General features: G+C 39.8%; 3 protein-coding genes across 3 annotated transcripts; all 3 read left to right on the top strand.

Annotated features, from left to right (window-relative positions):
* On the top strand, positions 1–5455 carry LOC103973259 (uncharacterized). The gene is made up of 9 exons (XM_009387771.3): positions 1–355; positions 447–533; positions 797–901; positions 1076–1228; positions 2170–2268; positions 2360–2488; positions 3106–3285; positions 4443–4559; positions 4649–5455. The coding sequence occupies exons 1-9, from the start codon at positions 68–70 to the stop codon at positions 4811–4813; spliced, it is 1323 nt and encodes a 440-aa protein (XP_009386046.2). The 5' UTR covers positions 1–67; the 3' UTR covers positions 4814–5455.
* A 656-nt stretch (positions 5456–6111) lies between these two features.
* LOC103973250 (6-phosphogluconate dehydrogenase, decarboxylating 3, chloroplastic) lies at positions 6112–7954 on the top strand. The gene has a single exon (XM_009387760.3). It carries the CDS (start codon positions 6210–6212, stop codon positions 7698–7700), a length of 1491 nt encoding a protein of 496 aa, XP_009386035.1. The 5' UTR covers positions 6112–6209; the 3' UTR covers positions 7701–7954.
* A 6087-nt stretch (positions 7955–14041) lies between these two features.
* On the top strand, positions 14042–16089 carry LOC135598650 (quinone-oxidoreductase QR1, chloroplastic-like). The gene is made up of 4 exons (XM_065092772.1): positions 14042–14171; positions 14559–14700; positions 14846–14934; positions 15261–16089. Exons 1-4 carry the CDS (start codon positions 14106–14108, stop codon positions 15963–15965), a joined length of 1002 nt encoding a protein of 333 aa, XP_064948844.1. The 5' UTR covers positions 14042–14105; the 3' UTR covers positions 15966–16089.
* The last annotated feature ends 2744 nt before the right edge of the window (positions 16090–18833 follow it).

Here is an 18833-nt window from a genome sequence, read left to right as displayed (position 1 = left end):
ACGTCTTCGACGAGAGAACGAGGCGCAAGTGGCAACGGGAGGCCGGCGCGGGGAAACGGCGGAAGGGATGGTGGGGAAGAAGAAGGTCGTGCCCGAGTGGCTCAATAGCCCTCTTTGGTCCTCCAATCTCTCCGACGATCGCCGCAGCTCCCGCTACGAGACAAGAACCCTATCTCCGGAACCTTCTTCTCCTCCTCCGGCGCCGCCGCGGCCTGAGCCATCCCCTTCCCGGCCGCGGCTCGCCGTGGCTCAGAGGTCGGAGATCGGAGCCCACTCCGGTGAGCTGAGCCCGTCTTGGTCCTCGCTGGAGGAGGAATCCCGCGAGTCCCAGCTCCTGGCCGACTTCCAGATCACGGTTAGGGTTCTGTCACATGGATGCGCTGTGATCTTGTTTCTCTCTTATTTTCCCCTAGGATTTAATTGAACTTAGCGTCTTTGGTTCTCAGTTATCTAGTAGGATCATCAACCTAGGGGAATTGCGGAGGTTGGCATTCCAGGGTATTCCGCATGGCGTTCGTCCAACAGCATGGAAGGTCTTGAATGATTCCTTTTCAAGTTCTTTTTATCCCACTATTGTTGCCTTTTCTTTCAGCTTAGTCACCATGATTTGTGTCAAAATGCTCTTCTTTATTATAACTTGTAATCTGTTTAGTTTGTCGTAGCACAGGTAATATTTCTCCATTTAACATGGGGAATTATCAACAATTGATAGTAATTTGTCCAATAAAGAACATCTGACTACTGTTTCTTTTCCATTATATGGGAATTTATTGGTTTTTTTCTTTGTAGTTAACAGCTATTGTTGGGGTATTTGCCACTAGATCGGACGTTGTGGGCACATGAATTGGAAAAGAAGCAGACTCAATATTACACTTTAATGGACGAGCTTCTACGGAACCCCGTAAGTTTTTCGAGGGTTCTGGTACAGGTTTTGATATTGGATTCTATTATTTATCTGTTAGGACCCTGTGAACCCACAAGGTTACAGTTGACATCCATTCGTATAGCATTTTTTTGTTTTTTCCGCTTATTCCAATATGTTCTGGTCTTGCTGAAATATTCTGTTGCTAGTCAGTCGGAGATCACCCGTAGAATGGAAGATTCAGCTGGTTCCAAGAATGAAGAATTAAGTTGTCTAAGTACTGGCTTGCTTTCGAGGTCAAAGATTATTCATGGGGAACATCCTCTGAGTCTTATGAAGAGTAGCGTGTGGAACCAATACTTCCAGGTATTATTTTTTAAATCAAAGTGGGAATTGTGTTGAACAAATGGCCGAGTTATAAACTTAGTCTTATTGAGAATACCTTCTCATTTCTTATTTTTTGCCTTATTAATACTTCTCATGTTGATTTTGTTAGTTTGCCTCTTGTTCTATCTTTCATTTATTTTTGAATGAAAAATGGAAGCCTGATGATAGAGAACCATTCAGTCATCCTAATAATAGTGAGCCTTAGATTGTTATTGATTGGCCAAATAGCAAATTTTGAACAAGTTTGGCATGTTATTTCTCTGCCAGAAATCGGTATACCTTGTTCAGCTTTGATCTACAAGTTCATGAATGGAAATACTGCCTTTATCTAGTTTATTGCACAATCAGCTTTTCTAGTTGCAAACGAATTGTAATAGTGCTTGAAGAAAGGCTTTTCCACCATGACTAGGTGTTCACCCCTACATTGCACGGTCAACAAATTGCAATGCATGTTAAGCAGAGCAGCTTTCTGCCTTTTCAGAAAGTGTGGGTAATCATATATAAAAAGAAGAAATATATCACTATTTGCGCCATGTCTTTGGAATTTAATAAATTAGTAAGATCTAAGTGAAGGCATGAAGTCTGTGTGCCCTTATTATAATGCAATGCGGGATTTATAGGGATCTATCACTGTTATTTTCTTTTTAATAACTGGGCTATTACTGGTTAGTAGAATTAATCTGTATTTCATACTATTCTTGGTGATATATTGTTTCGAACCACATACTATTATTCATATCTGGATAGAGTTAGGGTACTTGGATCTTTTTGAGTTTTATCTGTACTTGTATTTTCTAGCAAGTCAGGTCCTCATAATCATATAGGTGTATCTGCATTTGCATTTTTTGAGCAATCTAGAGGTCCTTCATTGCTGGGTGTTGACACATATAATAAACAAATTAACAATCTACACCAATCAGGAGGCAGAGATACTGGAGCAGATAGATCGAGATGTAAAACGTACTCATCCAGATATGGATTTTTTTTGTGGAGGCTCATCTCTTGCAAAATCTAATCAGGTGATTGTGTAATTTCAGTGTCATTCAGGTTTTTAGCTGTTAGTTTGATGCATCTGCTTCAACTCTGAGCTTTTTTTTTTTGTCTTTTCAGGAAGCTTTAAGGCGCATACTTATTATCTTTGCAAAATTAAATCCTGGAATAAAATATGTGCAGGGAATGAATGAAATTTTAGCACCTCTGTTCTATGTATTCAGGAATGACCCAGATGAAACTAACGCTGTAAGGATAATGTTATATATGATGAATAAGTTACATGAATGTTTTCACTTCTTTGTCGTTGTGTCTTCACTTTTTTTACTCTTGATAGGTAATGCCATGATATTGATGTTTAATCCTTGTCTGATAGTTGTGATAGCAAGGTAATTCAATTAGTTTGTTGTACTGCTTGTGGATTATATTGGACTATTTATTGAAGAAGGTTCTGGAATATGCTAAAGCAGCGTCATGAAGCAGATGCAACTTACCTATCTTCAATTTACTTATTGCTAGTTATTTACTTTCATTTTGATGAAAGAAAGATACTGAAAAGAAGATGGTATGAATCAAATGACTCATGGACTTATCCAATGGAATTAGAAACAGACTGATTCTTGTCTCTTGCAACTTTAAGTACAAAATTAACTCTTGGATGACTTTTTGTTGAATTATGCGCTAAATGTTTGTGAAGTTTTGTTTCAAACTCATTGATGAATTATTGGTGGAAAAATATTTGTGCGACGTATAACTGGGAACAAAGCTTGTTGTTGCAGAGAAATATGCTTTCCTGTCTTAATTTTTCCTGTTTCTATTTTCTGAAAAAATATCTTTTAACCGATTGCTAATTATTATGGATGCAGTCTCATGCAGAAGTGGATACATTTTGCTGCTTTGTCGAGTTATTGAGCATATTCAGGGACAACTTTTGCAAGCAGCTTGACAATAGCCTTGTTGGTATCCGTTCAACAATAGAAAAATTATCACAACTTTTAAAAAGGCATGATGAAGAGCTTTGGCGTCAATTAGAAGTAACAACAAAAGTGAGATTTTTTTTGCAAGTTTTGAAGCTTTCTATGATTTTATTAAGTACATATTTTTTGTTTAGAAGATTATCTGAATTTTCTTTTGACTTTCATGCTGCTAAACTGTAGTTATTTAAACGAACTGCTTTTTATTCTCAATTCGGTAATTGACAATTGCGAAAGGTTATTACCAATAAATAACTCAAAAATAAGTGAAGAAAAATGTTTTAATTGTTTTTGTGTTTTTATTCTTGATAATCTGAACAATGAAATACATCCTCAAACAGTTACGATTTGTCTTATTTGAATAGAAGCCTACATGATAATTTATTGATTTCCTAATATTTTAAGATCCTAAAAGTTATAGCGGAGCCATATACTTAATTTCCACTTGCAAGATACCACAGAGGAGGGAGCCAAGAAATGTGTTGTTTAAAATTACCAAGTTTTTTGTGGTTTCACCCAAGGATTTACTTATGGTGTACTGGTGCTTTACCATATTGTAGTTGTAGATTGGTAGGGTTTTCCGGTACAGCATGTCTTTACATACTGATCCGTTCTCTTCATTTACACTTAAAATTGGCAATGAAGTTTGCTAGATTGATGATCTATAAAGGATGTTATGTTATTAATGCTTATTTCCTGCAAAAACTCTTTTATCCTTGCATCACATGGTGCTTTTATTTTATATTTCATCTCTTTATTGACACTTTTGTACAAATTATGCACATTGAATGTAGTGATGTGTGGTCATGCATACATACATTAACATGATGCAATTTAGAAAATGGAACCTGAATAAGATTAAAGTTGTTTAGCTTCATTTGAGGTTGTGCTACACATATAACAATGACTTCCACGGCTACTGTCATACCTTGTAGCTATTAATCCCAGAAGCAATTGTTTGCGATGTTTCTGCTTGTGTTGCATGTAATTAGACTTTTCTGTTTGATTATTTTGGCTTGTACATATATGTAATGTATAAAGTGCAAAATGCATTAAGTTGCAAATTGATGATGGGTCTTTCCCTCATTTTTTTTCGCTTTGTTCTAAATTTCCTAGAACAGACTTGATACTTCATCGTTGACGCTTTAATGTTTCTTTCCTAGCGGACTCGTATTTTGATTTTCTATCATAACTTTTTTATCACCAGCTGTTTTTTGTGGGAAACCCAGGTAAATCCTCAATTCTACGCATTTAGATGGATCACACTACTACTGACTCAAGAGTTCAACTTTAGTGATTGTCTTCGCATTTGGGATACTCTTTTTAGTGATCCAGAAGGTCCTCAGGTAACTCGGGGCACTATTTCTGCTACCTCAACTTAATTGGTCCATTTGTTTGTTGAACAATTCATAGATGCATCTGGATTCTTTTGCAGGAAACCCTACTCCGAATATGCTGTGCTATGTTAATATTTGTTCGAAGGCGGCTCTTAGCTGGTGATTTCACTTCTAATCTCAAGCTTTTACAAAATTATCCAACTGCAAACATCAACCATCTCCTGCATGTTGCTAACAAGTTGCGAGGACCAACAGTTGACTAACCATCCATTCTTTCTACTTGCTTTTTTTCTGACACTTACGTCCATTAGCCGTTAGCTATATAAAATCTTAGAACGTCAGACACACTGATGATCAGTGACTCGAGCTTCACAGGTTTCTGGTTTCTTAATAAGGATGGCTATTCTTTTTCAATGGGTTTTCACTCCACGACCAAGAACTACCTGACTACATGGTTGCAATTTCCTTAAGTCCATGGTCGAATTATTGTGATTTATCAGTGTGCTGTTCTCGGATGAAACTTCGGCATATTTGAGTATTGGAAAATTACAGTAACTGTGGTTCAGAGATGTTTATTCAGAGTCCAACAGGGTTGTTCTGTGGTGGAGTTTCAACTGTTGTGAGAAAAATGAGTTGACTTATAGAAAACTTTCACCGATTTCACTTGTAGATAATGGGAGGCCTATGTGCAAAAGGGGATCATTTTAGGTGTTTGATCCTCTTACATTTCACTTTGGTACTCAAAATCATGCATTCGAAATTGTATTGGATACAGATAGTGGGTGATTATGACTTGATGCATGCATCTATTATTGTGATTAGGAATGTTTTAAGATACATGCCCCTATTGTATCTGTCCTGAGGATGCATTACCTGTTGTATGGATTTAAACTGTGTTGTTCTCACGCTTTTGAGTAGATGGGCTTTGGTATATCTGCTTATAATGTGATGAGTGGATGTCTTCTATTTCCTTGCCTTCTCAAAGGCGGCTCTGCCCGACCTAACACTAAAGGCTAGGTGAGGATCCTCTCCAACTATCCTTTGAAATTGGAATCTCGAATTCCCGTCGCTCGTCCATCCATCGGTATGAATCCGGGCATTCTTCGTGGGCCCGACGGTCCACTTAAATATCAACGGTTGGGTTAGGACGAAACGCGTACGGTGATTGGAGAGGATCCTTCCGAACACCGTCCGCCCTTTGGCTACCTCGACGAGTCCGCAGAAGCGAGAAAAGATATTTGACCCTTTCGTTTCATAAAAAGATCCCCAACTTATTCGGCATTTCTCTTAGAACCCCTCAAGCAGAATTTATATTTGCACCCCTACGAAGATGTGTAATTACGTGTTCCATTTGCCAAAGATGTGATTCTCGTGCGTGCATCCAAGAAATATAGCGCTAATACAAAAATAAAATACAATCTTTTGAGAGGTTTATATGTAAAAGTTCCAAATTTGCCTTATGTTAGGTGAAGGACTGATACGTAAAATAAATATCGTGGAGGGCTTTCCCTGAAAGATTCACCAAAGATCAAGAGCTACAGATCAAGTGATTCCTCTATTTCAACGCCCGGCAGCTCCCACTTCCGTGCTTCAGTCACCCAACCCCGTCTCCTTCTCGCACCCCTCGAACCCTAGAAGGAAGCCTCGAAGGAGGAGGAGATGGCGGTGGAGTCGGCGGTTCTGTCGCGGATCGGGCTGGCAGGACTGGCTGTGATGGGCCAGAACCTCGCCCTCAACATCGCCGAGAAGGGATTTCCCATTTCCGTCTACAACCGCACCGCCTCCAAGGTCGACGAGACCGTCTCCCGTGCCGCCGCCGAGGGCGGCCTCCCCATGTCCGGTCACCGCTCCGCCCAGGACTTCGTTCTCTCTCTCCGCCGCCCCCGCTCCGTCATCATCCTCGTCAAGGCCGGCGCACCCGTCGACCAGACCATCGCTGCCCTCTCCCACTTCATGGAGCCCGGCGACGCCATCATCGATGGCGGCAACGAGTGGTACGAGAACACCGAGCGCCGGATCCGCGAGGCCGCCGCCCGCGGGATCCTCTACCTCGGCATGGGCGTCTCCGGCGGCGAGGACGGCGCCCGGAACGGCCCTTCCCTCATGCCCGGCGGGTCCCTCCAGGCCTATCAGAATGTCGAAGACATTCTCACCCGCGTCGCTGCCCAGGTGGACGACGGGCCCTGCGTCACCTTTGTCGGTGAGGGCGGCTCTGGTAACTTCGTCAAGATGGTCCATAATGGCATCGAGTACGGTGACATGCAGCTCATCTCTGAGGCCTACGACGTGCTCAGGATCGTTGGTGGGCTGTCTAATCCTGAGCTTGCGGAGACCTTTGCCGAATGGAACCGTGGCGAGCTTGAGAGCTTCCTCATCGAGATCACTGCCGACATATTTGGAGTTCGCGATGAGCATGGTGATGGGGAGCTTGTTGACAAGATCCTGGACAAGACCGGGATGAAGGGGACTGGCAAGTGGACAGTTCAGCAGGCAGCTGAGCTTTCAGTTGCTGCCCCGACCATTGCGGCCTCTCTCGACTGCCGGTACCTTAGTGGCCTCAAGGATGAGAGAGAGGCTGCCGCCAAGGCTCTTGACCAAGCTGGGATCGGTAGCGGTGACTTTATCAGCGGCCGGTCTGTCGACAAGAAACGCCTAATTGATGACGTCCGGCAGGCTCTCTATGCTTCCAAGATCTGTAGTTACGCCCAAGGTATGAACTTGCTCAGAGCTAAGAGTGCTGAGAAGGGATGGAATCTCAATCTCGGGGAACTTGCAAGGATTTGGAAGGGAGGGTGCATTATAAGGGCGAGGTTTTTGGATAGGATTAAGAAGGCTTATGAGCGAAATCGGGGACTTGCGAACCTGATTGTGGACCCTGAATTTGCAAGGGAGATGGTGCAGAGGCAGGCAGCATGGCGGAGGGTTGTAGGACTTGCAATTGAAGCTGGAATCAGCACGCCAGGTATGTGTGCCAGCCTTGCATATTTCGACACTTATCGCCGGGCAAGGCTGCCTGCAAACCTGGTGCAGGCACAGAGGGATTACTTTGGGGCACACACCTATGAGCGAGTTGATCGCCCAGGATCATTCCACACTGAGTGGTCCAAGATCGCAAGGCAGAGCAAAACTGGTGCAGGCATCCTTAACTGAGTCTATTTGGTTTGATGTATTGGTGGTAATAAGTTGATTAGGAGCCATGTTTTCTGGTTGTTGTTATCTTACTGCAATTTAAAAGGTACAATTTTATTGTTAAATAACAGTTGCATCTGCTGAGATCTGCCTGCAGAGAACAAATTTTTGTTTATGATAGTTGTGCATCAAAGTGTGATGTATAGACATTGCTAGCCTATCTAGATTCTCATGATTATGTATTTGCAATTTAATCGTCTTATGCTTTCTTGTTATTTGCATACTGGCTTTTGTGTTACCAGGACTGTATTTATTTAGTTCTGGTTGCTTTGATTAAAGAGGAGAGTATAAAAATGCTTTTTTGTTAAGGTCATTATATTGCTGATTATTTAGTTCACACTGGAACTGCATCTCTGAGTCTTGTTGGTTTACTTTTGTAGATATACATTTCATATGGTTCAGTTAAATATTTTGTGCAGATACAGCAGATTTTTTTTTTTTACAATGCTGTAAATAATGTGGCTGGTAGTTTTACAACTTTGTCTTATGGTTGGCATATGCTGGATAATAGCATGTTTAGGAGATTATTTTTTATCATTGTAATGAACAAAAGTAAGCTTTGACTCATCAGTTACTTTAATTTGACAATTAAGAAAGGAAGAATTAGTTAAGATTGTGGTTCTAGAAACTTGCTATTCAGCTTAGGCTGCATTTGGATTTTCCTAGATATTAGGCCTGATGTGGTTAACTTAGAGCAATGTCCCAATATGTTCTAATTCTCACAGATTGTACTGAAGTTGTCATAGTTATTATCACACAACGAAATTGAATTCTAGCTCTAAAGTCTAAATTGTTTCAGAAGATTTTCTTTTTTCAGAAATATCATCCTGGTTTCTTGTTTTGTATTTAAAAAAATACAGATTCGATTCTCAATAGCCTTGGGATGAGCCAACTAACAAGCTCTTTTTTAATACAAGAGTATATTTGAAATCCTAACCTTAACAATTCAGATGACAGCATAGATACCACCTAACTTACAGAAATGAAACAGAATCAGATCTTTCTGATGGCTTCTGCTAAGAGGCATGCATGTTTAACCACCATGCATGTACTTTGCAAAGAATTTAACAGTAAATTCTATAATATGCCTGTCTGTTGTCCATGGATGCTTGACTTATGGCATATAAATCCTTTAAGATTATCAATGACTGCTACCAAATTCACACACCACAGGTATGATGTGCTTACATCTGATAAGATCCTCATGTGCTGTCAAGCCGGAGTACTTCCACTGAGAAGCCCAGGTCTGTGTTCTACATCTTCCAAAATCTACTTTAGGTTTGTTCTACAGTTTTCTTGTTCCTCTTAATACAAGGGCAAATATTGGATTCACACAGTATTAGATACATAATGAGAAAATTTTGTGAGAAAACTTGTTTCAAGAAAAAGTAGAAGAAATATATCTCAGTTGTAGAGATGAAGATGTCCATCTTTCAGTAGAATTGGTGAGATCAAGGTTAAAAGCCTTAAAAGAGATATGAATTTGAAGGAGGAATTGATAGGAAATGTGTTGGTTAAAGGAAATTGATTGTCATTCTACTTATCTGCCAGTTGTTCTGACTCATACTATGCTACCAGTATTAAAAGAAAAAAAAGAAGGTTCCTTAAAGTGACCTTTCATGGCTGAATGCTAAGGATGATGTATCTTGCTTCAAATCTTTGAAAACTTGCTCGAATTTGTCCAACCTGGCTTAAGATGTGCTTGGAGGTCCATGCAAATTAACTTTTTTTTTTCATAGCAACTGTCTGATATTATCAGTGTCAATGCTGTATACTGTTTTGCTCTGAAGCAAGGATGGATTGAACTTCAATGTTGCAAATATTCATGGGCTGTCTGTAAATTAGTTTTGTTGATTGAGGAAATCAAGCATGCATTCACCTCCTACACCTAAATTTCTTTTGATAAGTAAGGTGCTTTAGACATTTGAGTACATCTGTGTTTTTATAACCACACTATTCAGAAGTTGGAAGAGTCGAGGGAAGATGGATAGATCAGAATAGATAAGAATATGGTATTTAGGTATTTTGGTTTTGTTGAGTGTGTGGTATCCTTAGTAGCATTACACTAGCAAGGTTTACCAAAGGCTTATTGGATCAGCATGGGAGATTAAATAGCCAACATTAGCCGAACAAAAGTAAAAAACAATGCGTCTTTAGTGTGTCTCATGGAAGAACAGTACCTGTTGGTGTTGGCAGTGGCATTATGTTGGAAGGATATGTTAGGCTGACATGGCTGGCGGTTGGCACGCTTGGTATGGATAAGCCATGATTCATCCTATCATTGGATTACAATAAACTGATATCAATAGTATAATATGAATAACACATGTTAAATCTATTTGAATGCCCAGTTATTCTACATTCCTTATGCTTATCATTGCTGAAATAGACATTTATATTGTGGGCTGTGAGTCGTCTTTGTCATGTACGTGTTTTTGAATAACAATTTGTCATGATGAAGAACTTCGATACTTTCTCAATTCTTACCCTAAATCCATGTATTGACGATAATAACTATCATCTCTGTTCATTCTTCTTTTGTAATGATTTTCTCTTGTGATGAGATTGGTCGCAAGATTTTGTCTCCTCTCTCTGGATTGTGTACCTTCAAGCTGCTCATCAATTGAATGGTTGGGTTATTCTATTCGTTAATTACATGTACAGAAGCTGATTACTTGGTGTAGCTTTGAAGAACTGTTGGAATCTTGGATTAGGATGTTGTTTGAATAGTTGACTCATTCCATGCGAATAGCAGTTGTCAATAACATGTTATTGGTTTAATAATGCAAGTGGTGGTAATATGTTCCAACTTGCATCTTAAATCATGTGTGCCTCATAAATATACATGTAATTACTTGTCGTTAAGTCAACGTGGTATTACTTTTATATGAACCAAGCCTTAGAAATATCAAAATATTTCTACTCTGTTTTTTTCTGTAGTCATCCTCCAAAGCTTTCTTTTTGCTTCTCTGTGCAAAAAGTTCAGTATCACTTCTCTGAAATATATGAGTCTTAGTGACTGGTTCTTCATTTTTGCTCTGGTTGATAGAGCTCTTCTGTCCTCTTCTCATTTCTTTTAGTATCTAATTTCTTGACAGTGAATCCAAAGTCTTCTTCTTATTTGCAATTGCCTATTTCTCCCAGGTCATGGAAGATCACATCATTCTGTTCTCATGACATGTCTAAAAGCAGCTCTTGCCCTCTCTTTACTCTTCTCCATACATGAGTACCATCATACATAGCACTTGGCTTTTCCCTACATATTTATGCTTGCCATGATTCTTCACTTGATGCTTTGTGTGCTAATGAGGTAGAACTGTTAAAGACTCAAAGGTTCTCTCTCTTTTGTCTTATAATTGCTGGATCTCTAATTGTGATTATGTGTTGTCTTCTTTCTCTTGGAAAATGAACTCTCTTAGAAGTTACTTGTTCACTGGACTGATGTATTTTGTCAGATTGTTCTAATATTTTCAGTTCTTCCTGTTATCTTGCTAATAGATTGCACTAACATATTTGCTCATGCTTTTTGTAAAGGTTTTTAGTTTGATTACAATGATCTTTCTTGATGACATGTTTCCTCTATGAACTAGTGACTGCTGATTAGAACATTTCAGCTAACCAAGAATAGCCAAAGTCTTCTATCTTATAATATAGTTGTTATAATTTACATTAAGTTAAAAGACCAAGTCTACGTGACATTTGAATATAGTAGTCAGCAAAACGAAGAACATTTGTCTCCTCTCATAAACTCTTTTAACTCTCTGTGGTTTTGTATAAGAAACATGCTGTTCTCCTTGTAATCTACACCACCATTGATCAGCAGGCAATGGCACTTCCTCTGCTGCAGTTTGTACTCTGGGCGACCGGTTCACTGGCATGCTTAGCAAGTGCTGTTGTCATCAGAGCTGCAACTGCTGCCCTAATAGCCTTCGTCAACCTGTTCAAGATCCTCGGAGAAGCCTGCAACGAAGCGGTTGAGCTAGCCCGCGGCCTCCTCTGGTGGGCGCTGCAGTGCGCGCTGGAGCTCGTCAGGGACGTGGTCATGTCCCTCGTCTCGAGCTTGCTCGAGGCGCTTACGAGCGTCGTGGCTGGGGCTCTCCGGCTCACGGTATCGGCGGTTGCGGAGCTCCCGGCGACGAGCAGGAGCGCGCTCGACGCGTTGGCCGAGGCCTTCACGCAGGTGTTCGACGGAGTGCTGCAGGTGTTGGTCGCGATAGGTGAGAGCATATGGAGCAACTGCTGGGATGCTGTGGAGTACATCATGGAGAAGGCTTGATGTTTGGTTCCATCGAGTATGACGCTTGATAAGCTCGAGCTTTCTTCTCTTTGACAAGATAAGAAAGCTTTGCCTATTACATCGGCTTCATAGAGAGATGAAGAGCCTCATATGTGTTAGGACTTTGTAGTATCAACTTTTCATCCCCCCACCAACAAAAAAAACTATTAAGAACTCAAAGTTCAAAAAAAAAAAACCATATATTTCTTATTCTTCAGACGAAAAACAACTCCTCTAATAATTTTTTTTTTCTAATTCTTAGCAAAATTGATGCATATATAAAGCACGTTGATTAGCTTACCCGATAAAGAATTAGATCATCACAAGATTCGAAACTCAAATTTAGTGTTCGTCTCAAGTATCCTATGATTTTGATTCTTCATTATAAACGTAAAAGAAAAACTAATTCTTCATTACAAACGTAAAAGAGAAACTCAAATTTAGTGTTCCAAAACTAATTCTTCATTACAAACGCAAAAGAAAAACTAAGGAACATAGGTGAAGACACTTAGTTCGTCTCTCTATTTTTTTTTTCGGAAAGATCCAAAAGACAATTGTTATTTTAATAATATAATTCTTGATTTGTTTTTAAGTGGGTCAAGTTTTGGCCTATTAATTCTGTATTCTCTTGTTAGGTGTATGGATAACTAAGAAAGAGAAGTAGAATCTGGTCAAAGAAAAAGGACAAGATTTAAGTGTGTAATTATATTGGTCAATGCTCTCTAATGATGCCAAGATTTGGAAGGATGGAATCTTAGCTTGGTTATAGGAGATAATCTTCTTCACTTACTGTTCCATTTTCTCCTTTTTGTGACATGCATATAATAAAATACCACATATTAAAACTGTATTAACATTTGGATTCTACATTTACCTACCAACTCATTTTTATGACAGAAATCGATGGCTGAGAGTTCTTAACTTAGGCCTACTACTTGACCTTTTTCTAACCCAATATAATCCATCTTGATCTTATGATGTGAGCTCCAACCACATAAATCTAACACCAAGCCAAAGTTGATAAAAAAGAATAATAATAATCTCAATCACAAGGTCAAGTGGAAGGCAAGATCGAGATAATATAGGTGTTAGGTTGGGTCAACGTTGAACTTCATCTCGGTCCAACTCAACCGTACCACCTCGAGTTCATTAATTTGAGACTATGATTTTTGTCGAGCCAAACGAATAAGAATCAACATATAGCATCGATGAAATCTAATAATATATGTCATCCGATTCATCTTAGATATTAGATATTTTCCTAACATATCTGTGATTTTCTTATTTCATTGACTCATTTATTTTTTGAGTAAACTTTGACTAGAGCACCATGTTAAAATTTAAAATAAAAGATTAATAGGAATCAAACTGGTCAATGATGTCATATATAAAATAAAATAATAGAGTGATCCAAAACTTTTTTTCTCAATCTTTGATGGAGGTTTGACCATTTCATGGCTCACTATCTTGATTTCATTTATTATTATTATTTTCTATGGATAATGAGGAATCAATTTTGACTGGTCAACCCCCAATTGATTGATTGCTTCATCTTCAAGATGATTGCACACAAATGTCATCATTTCACCTACTCCTGCTTTGTTAAGAGAGGAGGCGGCCCGAGGATTACGGCACCACAACATGACATCTGAGTAGCTCATATTTCATTTACCATATTGTGTTGACATGTCACACTCCTTAATGAACATTAAGTCTCCTTAATCGAGGCAGTGTATGGTTTATGTTAGGCGATTAAGTGAGCGCTATGATGCCTGAACCATCCACCGTGTCTAACGATACGTTTGCCTTACTGCCGGCGAGGGTGGGTCCCACGTGGGGACGGACTCACGTGACACGTTCCGGCGGTCAAGGCGGGCGTGTACGGAGAGGATGGCGGCCAATTCGCCACGTGGGCAGAACATGCCAAGTCTCTCGCCCTCGCCGGTCGTGCTCTTTCGTCAGGCTGACGTGCGAACATACGTGGAGCGGTAGGGCAGTTCCGTCATTTCGCCGAGCGCTCCGCCGCTAGAAATATCTCCGCCCACCGCCAGCGAACGCCCCATCAATCTCCGCCCGTCTTTCCTCCTGCCATGGCCGCAAGAACCATGCGCGCCGTGCAATACGCCAGCTACGGCGGTGGCGCCGCCGCTCTCCAGGTACCACCTTCTTCCCGATGCCCTCTCGTGCTCTATCCTCTTCTCCCTTTTCTCTCGATCACGTTTCCTTCGGCTTCAACAAATAGATCCATGCTCTTCTGAGGAAGCTGAACTGAGCCTATATGTACATGTCATAGAATCTCGGTTGCAACACTGCACCTGAAGCTTTTCCTCTGATGCTAGTCCGTTTGTTTGCTTCATCTCATGGTCAAAGGTAGAGTAATCATGTCAGTAGAGTGTGAAGAAGATTTAAGGGAGGGTTTGACTTTGTCTAAAGAAGATTTGATGGTTTGCACCACAAATCCGACATGTCTCTGTTACCATCCATCGTTTGTAAGCTTCATGAAAGCGACATGATTGATTGAAGTGCTGCATTTTTGGCTTCAGCATGTTGAGATCCAGGTTCCTTCACCCAAGAAGGATGAGGTGCTCCTGAGAGTGGAAGCAGCAAGCATGAACCCAGCCGACTGGAAAATCCAGAAGGGAATGATGCGGCCTTTTCTGCCATCCAAGCTTCCATTTGTTCCAGGTGCACATCCCACTTCCATCAACATCTGCACTGGATTGCACTCGAGGCTTCATCTCTCCCCGTGCAGATGTTATTCTCTTGAATTGCTACTTGTTTTAGATGTAGAGGATCAGAAACTGAGTCCTGTAAAATGTTTGGTCGACAGTATCGGATGTTGCAGGAGAAGTTGTTGAGGTTGGACCTGGCGTGGATGGCTTCAAGCCAGGAGACAAGGTGGTCACGTGGCTTGGATTTGTAAGAGCTCTAAGCCTTCTTCTTCTTTTCTGGCTTGGATTATGTTCATATGTTTGGAAATTAACTGGCATAATTCTCAGGTAGACCTTGGACTGCTTTGCCTCTCTCTGTTCATGTCAAATGAGCTTCTCTCGTTCTCTGATTTTGCCATCTTTCTCTGTTCATATCACTAAAGTTTTGTACTGCTTGATGCATATGATCATATAAGAGTTTTTCTTCTTCTATTTCTGTGGTGGACTTTGGATTGCTTGCATCTCTCTCTCTCTCTCCTGTGTTCATGTCCAATGAGCTATTCGAGTTAACCTTTAAGCTGCGTATACTGTCAGAAAGCAGGTGGACTCGCGGAGTACGCTATTGCACCAGTAAACGTTACGGCACACATTCCACCTGAAGTATCAGCCGAAGGCGCTGCGGGTCTGCCTATAGCGGCCTGTAGTGCTCTACAGGCGCTAAGGTACGCCACAACCAAGTTCGACGGCACCGGCGATCCAGCAAACGTCCTCATCACTGCCGCCTCTGGCGGTGTCGGGACGTTCGCCGTCCAGCTCGCCAAGCTCGGAAACCTCCATGTCACCGCCACCTGCGGCGCCCGGAACATGGAGCTGGTGAGGAGCCTGGGCGCAGATGAGGTGCTTGACTACAAGACCCCGGAAGGCAAGAGCTTGAAGAGCCCTTCGGGCAGGAAGTACGACATCGTCGTGCACTGCACCTCCAGCGTTGGCTGGTCCAGCTTGGAGTCCAACCTCGCAGCTCACGGGAAGGTCGTCGATCTCAATCCTTCGCCGGGGGGGTTCCTTCGTTCTGCTCTGAAGCAATTGACCTGCTCGAATAAGAAGCTGGTGCTGCTGTTCGCGATGGCGACGAAGGAGGACTTGCAGTTCCTGGTTGAGCTGGTGAAGGGAGGGAAGCTTAGGACGGTGATCGACTCGAGATACGCACTGGGCAAGGCGGAGGAGGCTTGGGCAAAGATCATGGAGGGTCATGCCACTGGTAAGATCATCGTCGAGCGCGACCAAGTTATGGACATATAAATATGAAGCGTTTGATCCCAATTGTATCGAGATTTGTGTGAATCCAAGTGAAATCATTGTAAATATTGTTAAGAATTGATTTATAGTAGTTATCTAGGTAGTTACAATATTTTTAGTAGTTTTAGACATGTTTCAAGAAATGACCCATGATCTAGAAGTTATAGGGTGATTCTTATAACTACCTCACTCATGGGTGACATAGTGGAGTGAGGTAGTTATCACTATGTCCTATAAATAGGGTCATAGTTCATGAAGTAAGATAGAAAGGAGAATATATTTGGGAATATCTTGTAAGTGTTCTATGTCAATCATCTTATTTTAAATACTACATCGATTTTCTTGATCGAAAGGATTCTTTTACTTATATCATAGTATTTTATTTTTTTTATTTCCTTGATCCTCCATCCCCAATGATATCAGAGCCAAGTTTCAATTTAAACTGGACATTATGACTTTTAATGATAATTTCAAGTCTTAACCCCTTATTCTCATCTTCTCGGGTAAATGCTATGAATTTTGGAATATCAAGATGAAGACTCTATTCAAGTCTCAAGATCTTTGGGACTTAATAAAGAATGAATATGCAGATCCATATGACGAAATCAGTCTGAGAGAGAATAGAAAGAAAGGCTCAAAGGCATTGTTCTTCATTCAACAAGCTGTACATGAGACAATCTTCTCGAGAATTGCAACAACGACAACCTCAAAACAAGCTTGGTTGATCCTTCAAAATAAATTTCAAGGTTCGTCAAGGGTGATTACGATAAAACTTTAAACCCTTCGTCGTGAGTTTGAAATTTTGTTCATGAAAAGCAATGAATCAGTGCAAGATTTTCTTTCTCGAGTGACTGAAATTGTTAGTCAAATGAAATCTTACGGTGAACATCTTCCTGATTATATAATTGTTGCAAAAGTTTTGAGAAGTTTAACTCTAAAATTTGATCATGTTGTTGCCGCAATTGAGGAGTCAAAAGATTTATCTACATTTTCATTTGATGAACTAATGGGTTCCTTGCAAGCACATGAAGCAATGTTAAACAGGTCACTTGAAAAAAATGAAGAGAAAGCATTTCAAGTTAAGGGGGAGTCTTCTACTTTAAAAAAATAAAAAATCAGCAGGAAGAGGATGTGGTAGAGGAGGATTTCGTGGTAAAGGAAATGAAAAAGGAAGAGGAAGAAGACATTTTGATAGACATGATGAATAAAGGTAATCAAATTATGATAAAAAAAAATTAAAAGAGTGGAATTCAATGTCACTATTGTAAAAAATTTGGTCACACGAAGATACTTTGTTGGAAAAGAGAAAAGCAAGCAAGTTATGTTGAGGAAAATGAAGAAAATAGTAAGTTGTTTATAAGTCGATCATAAGTTTATGATGTATCAAATGATATTTGGTTTTTGACAGTGGATATTCTAATAATATGTCAGGCTTAAAATTAATATTTAGATATATTGATGAAACTTACAAGTTGAAAGTTAGACTTAGAGATAATAAGCAAATCAAACCGGAAGGAAAATGAACAATTGAGGTGAAGACAAATCAAGGAAAGGTAAAATACATTGATAATATTTTTTTTGTTCCTACTTTATCAAATAACTTGTTGAGTGTTGGACAATTGATAGATAATAGATATTCAGTTATATTTGATGATGGTTTATGCACTATTAAAGTTAAAAAATCTGGTTTGATTATAGTAAATATTTGCATGACGTAAAACAAAATATTTTCGCTTGATGTTTCAAATATTGAAAAGCATGCTCTTGTTGCAACTCAAAAAAATGAGTCTAATTTATAACATTTAAGATATGAATACCTTAACATTAAGGGTTTAAGGTTGTTAAATAAAAAAGGAATGATTTTCGAATTGCCCAAGATTAATGTACTTGATGTATGTGAATGTTGTATTTATGACAAACAAAGTAAAAAAATTATTTTCTGTTAGAAAAGCATGGAGAGCATTTAATTATCTTGAATTAATTTATGCTGACTTATATGGACCTATGAATACAAAATTATTTGGTGGAACTCAATATTTTCTATTGTTTACTAATGATTATAGTCGCATGAGTTAGATATATTTTCTGAAATTAAAATATAAAATATTTAATAATTTTTAAAAATTCAAGGTACTTATAGAAAGGTAAAGTGGTAGACACATAAAAACACTTCAGACAGATAGAGATGGTGAATTTTTATCTAATGAGTTTAATTCTTTTTATAAAGAAAATTTCGTAGAGAATTGATAATATTATACACACCGGAGCAAAATGGTGTAGCTGAACATAAAAATCAAACTGTGATTGAAATGATAAGAAGTTTGCTTAAAGGAAAACATAATTTCATCACTCACTATCTTGATTTTATTTATTTATTTATTTATTTATTTTATTATTATTATTATTATTATCATTATTTTTTTATAAATAATGAGGAATCAATTTTGACTGGTCAACCCCCAATTGATTGATTGCTTCATCTTCAAGATGAGCACACAAATGTCATCATTTCACCTACTCTTGCTTTGTTAAGAGAGGAGGCAGCTGAAGGATTACGGCACCACAACATACGTCTGAGTAGCTCATATTTCATTGACCATATTATGTTGACTTGTCACACTCCTTGATGAACTTAGACGTGCATTAAGTCTCCTTAATCGAGGCGGTATGGTTTATGTTAGGAGATCAAGTGAGGGCTATGATGTCTAAACCATCCGTCTAATGATACGTTTGCCTTACCGCGGCGAGGGTGGGTCCCACGTGGCGACGGACTTCGTGACAGGTTACGGTGGTCGAGGCGGGCGCGTACGCACAGGATGGCGGGCCAATCTGCCACGTGGGCAGACCATGCCAAATCCTCGCCCTCGCCGG

This window comes from Musa acuminata, chromosome BXJ1-2, assembly GCF_036884655.1.
Source record: "Musa acuminata AAA Group cultivar baxijiao chromosome BXJ1-2, Cavendish_Baxijiao_AAA, whole genome shotgun sequence".
In the NCBI taxonomy this organism is placed as follows: Eukaryota; Viridiplantae; Streptophyta; class Magnoliopsida; order Zingiberales; family Musaceae; genus Musa; species Musa acuminata.
This window is presented reverse-complemented; position numbering and strand designations above follow the sequence as displayed.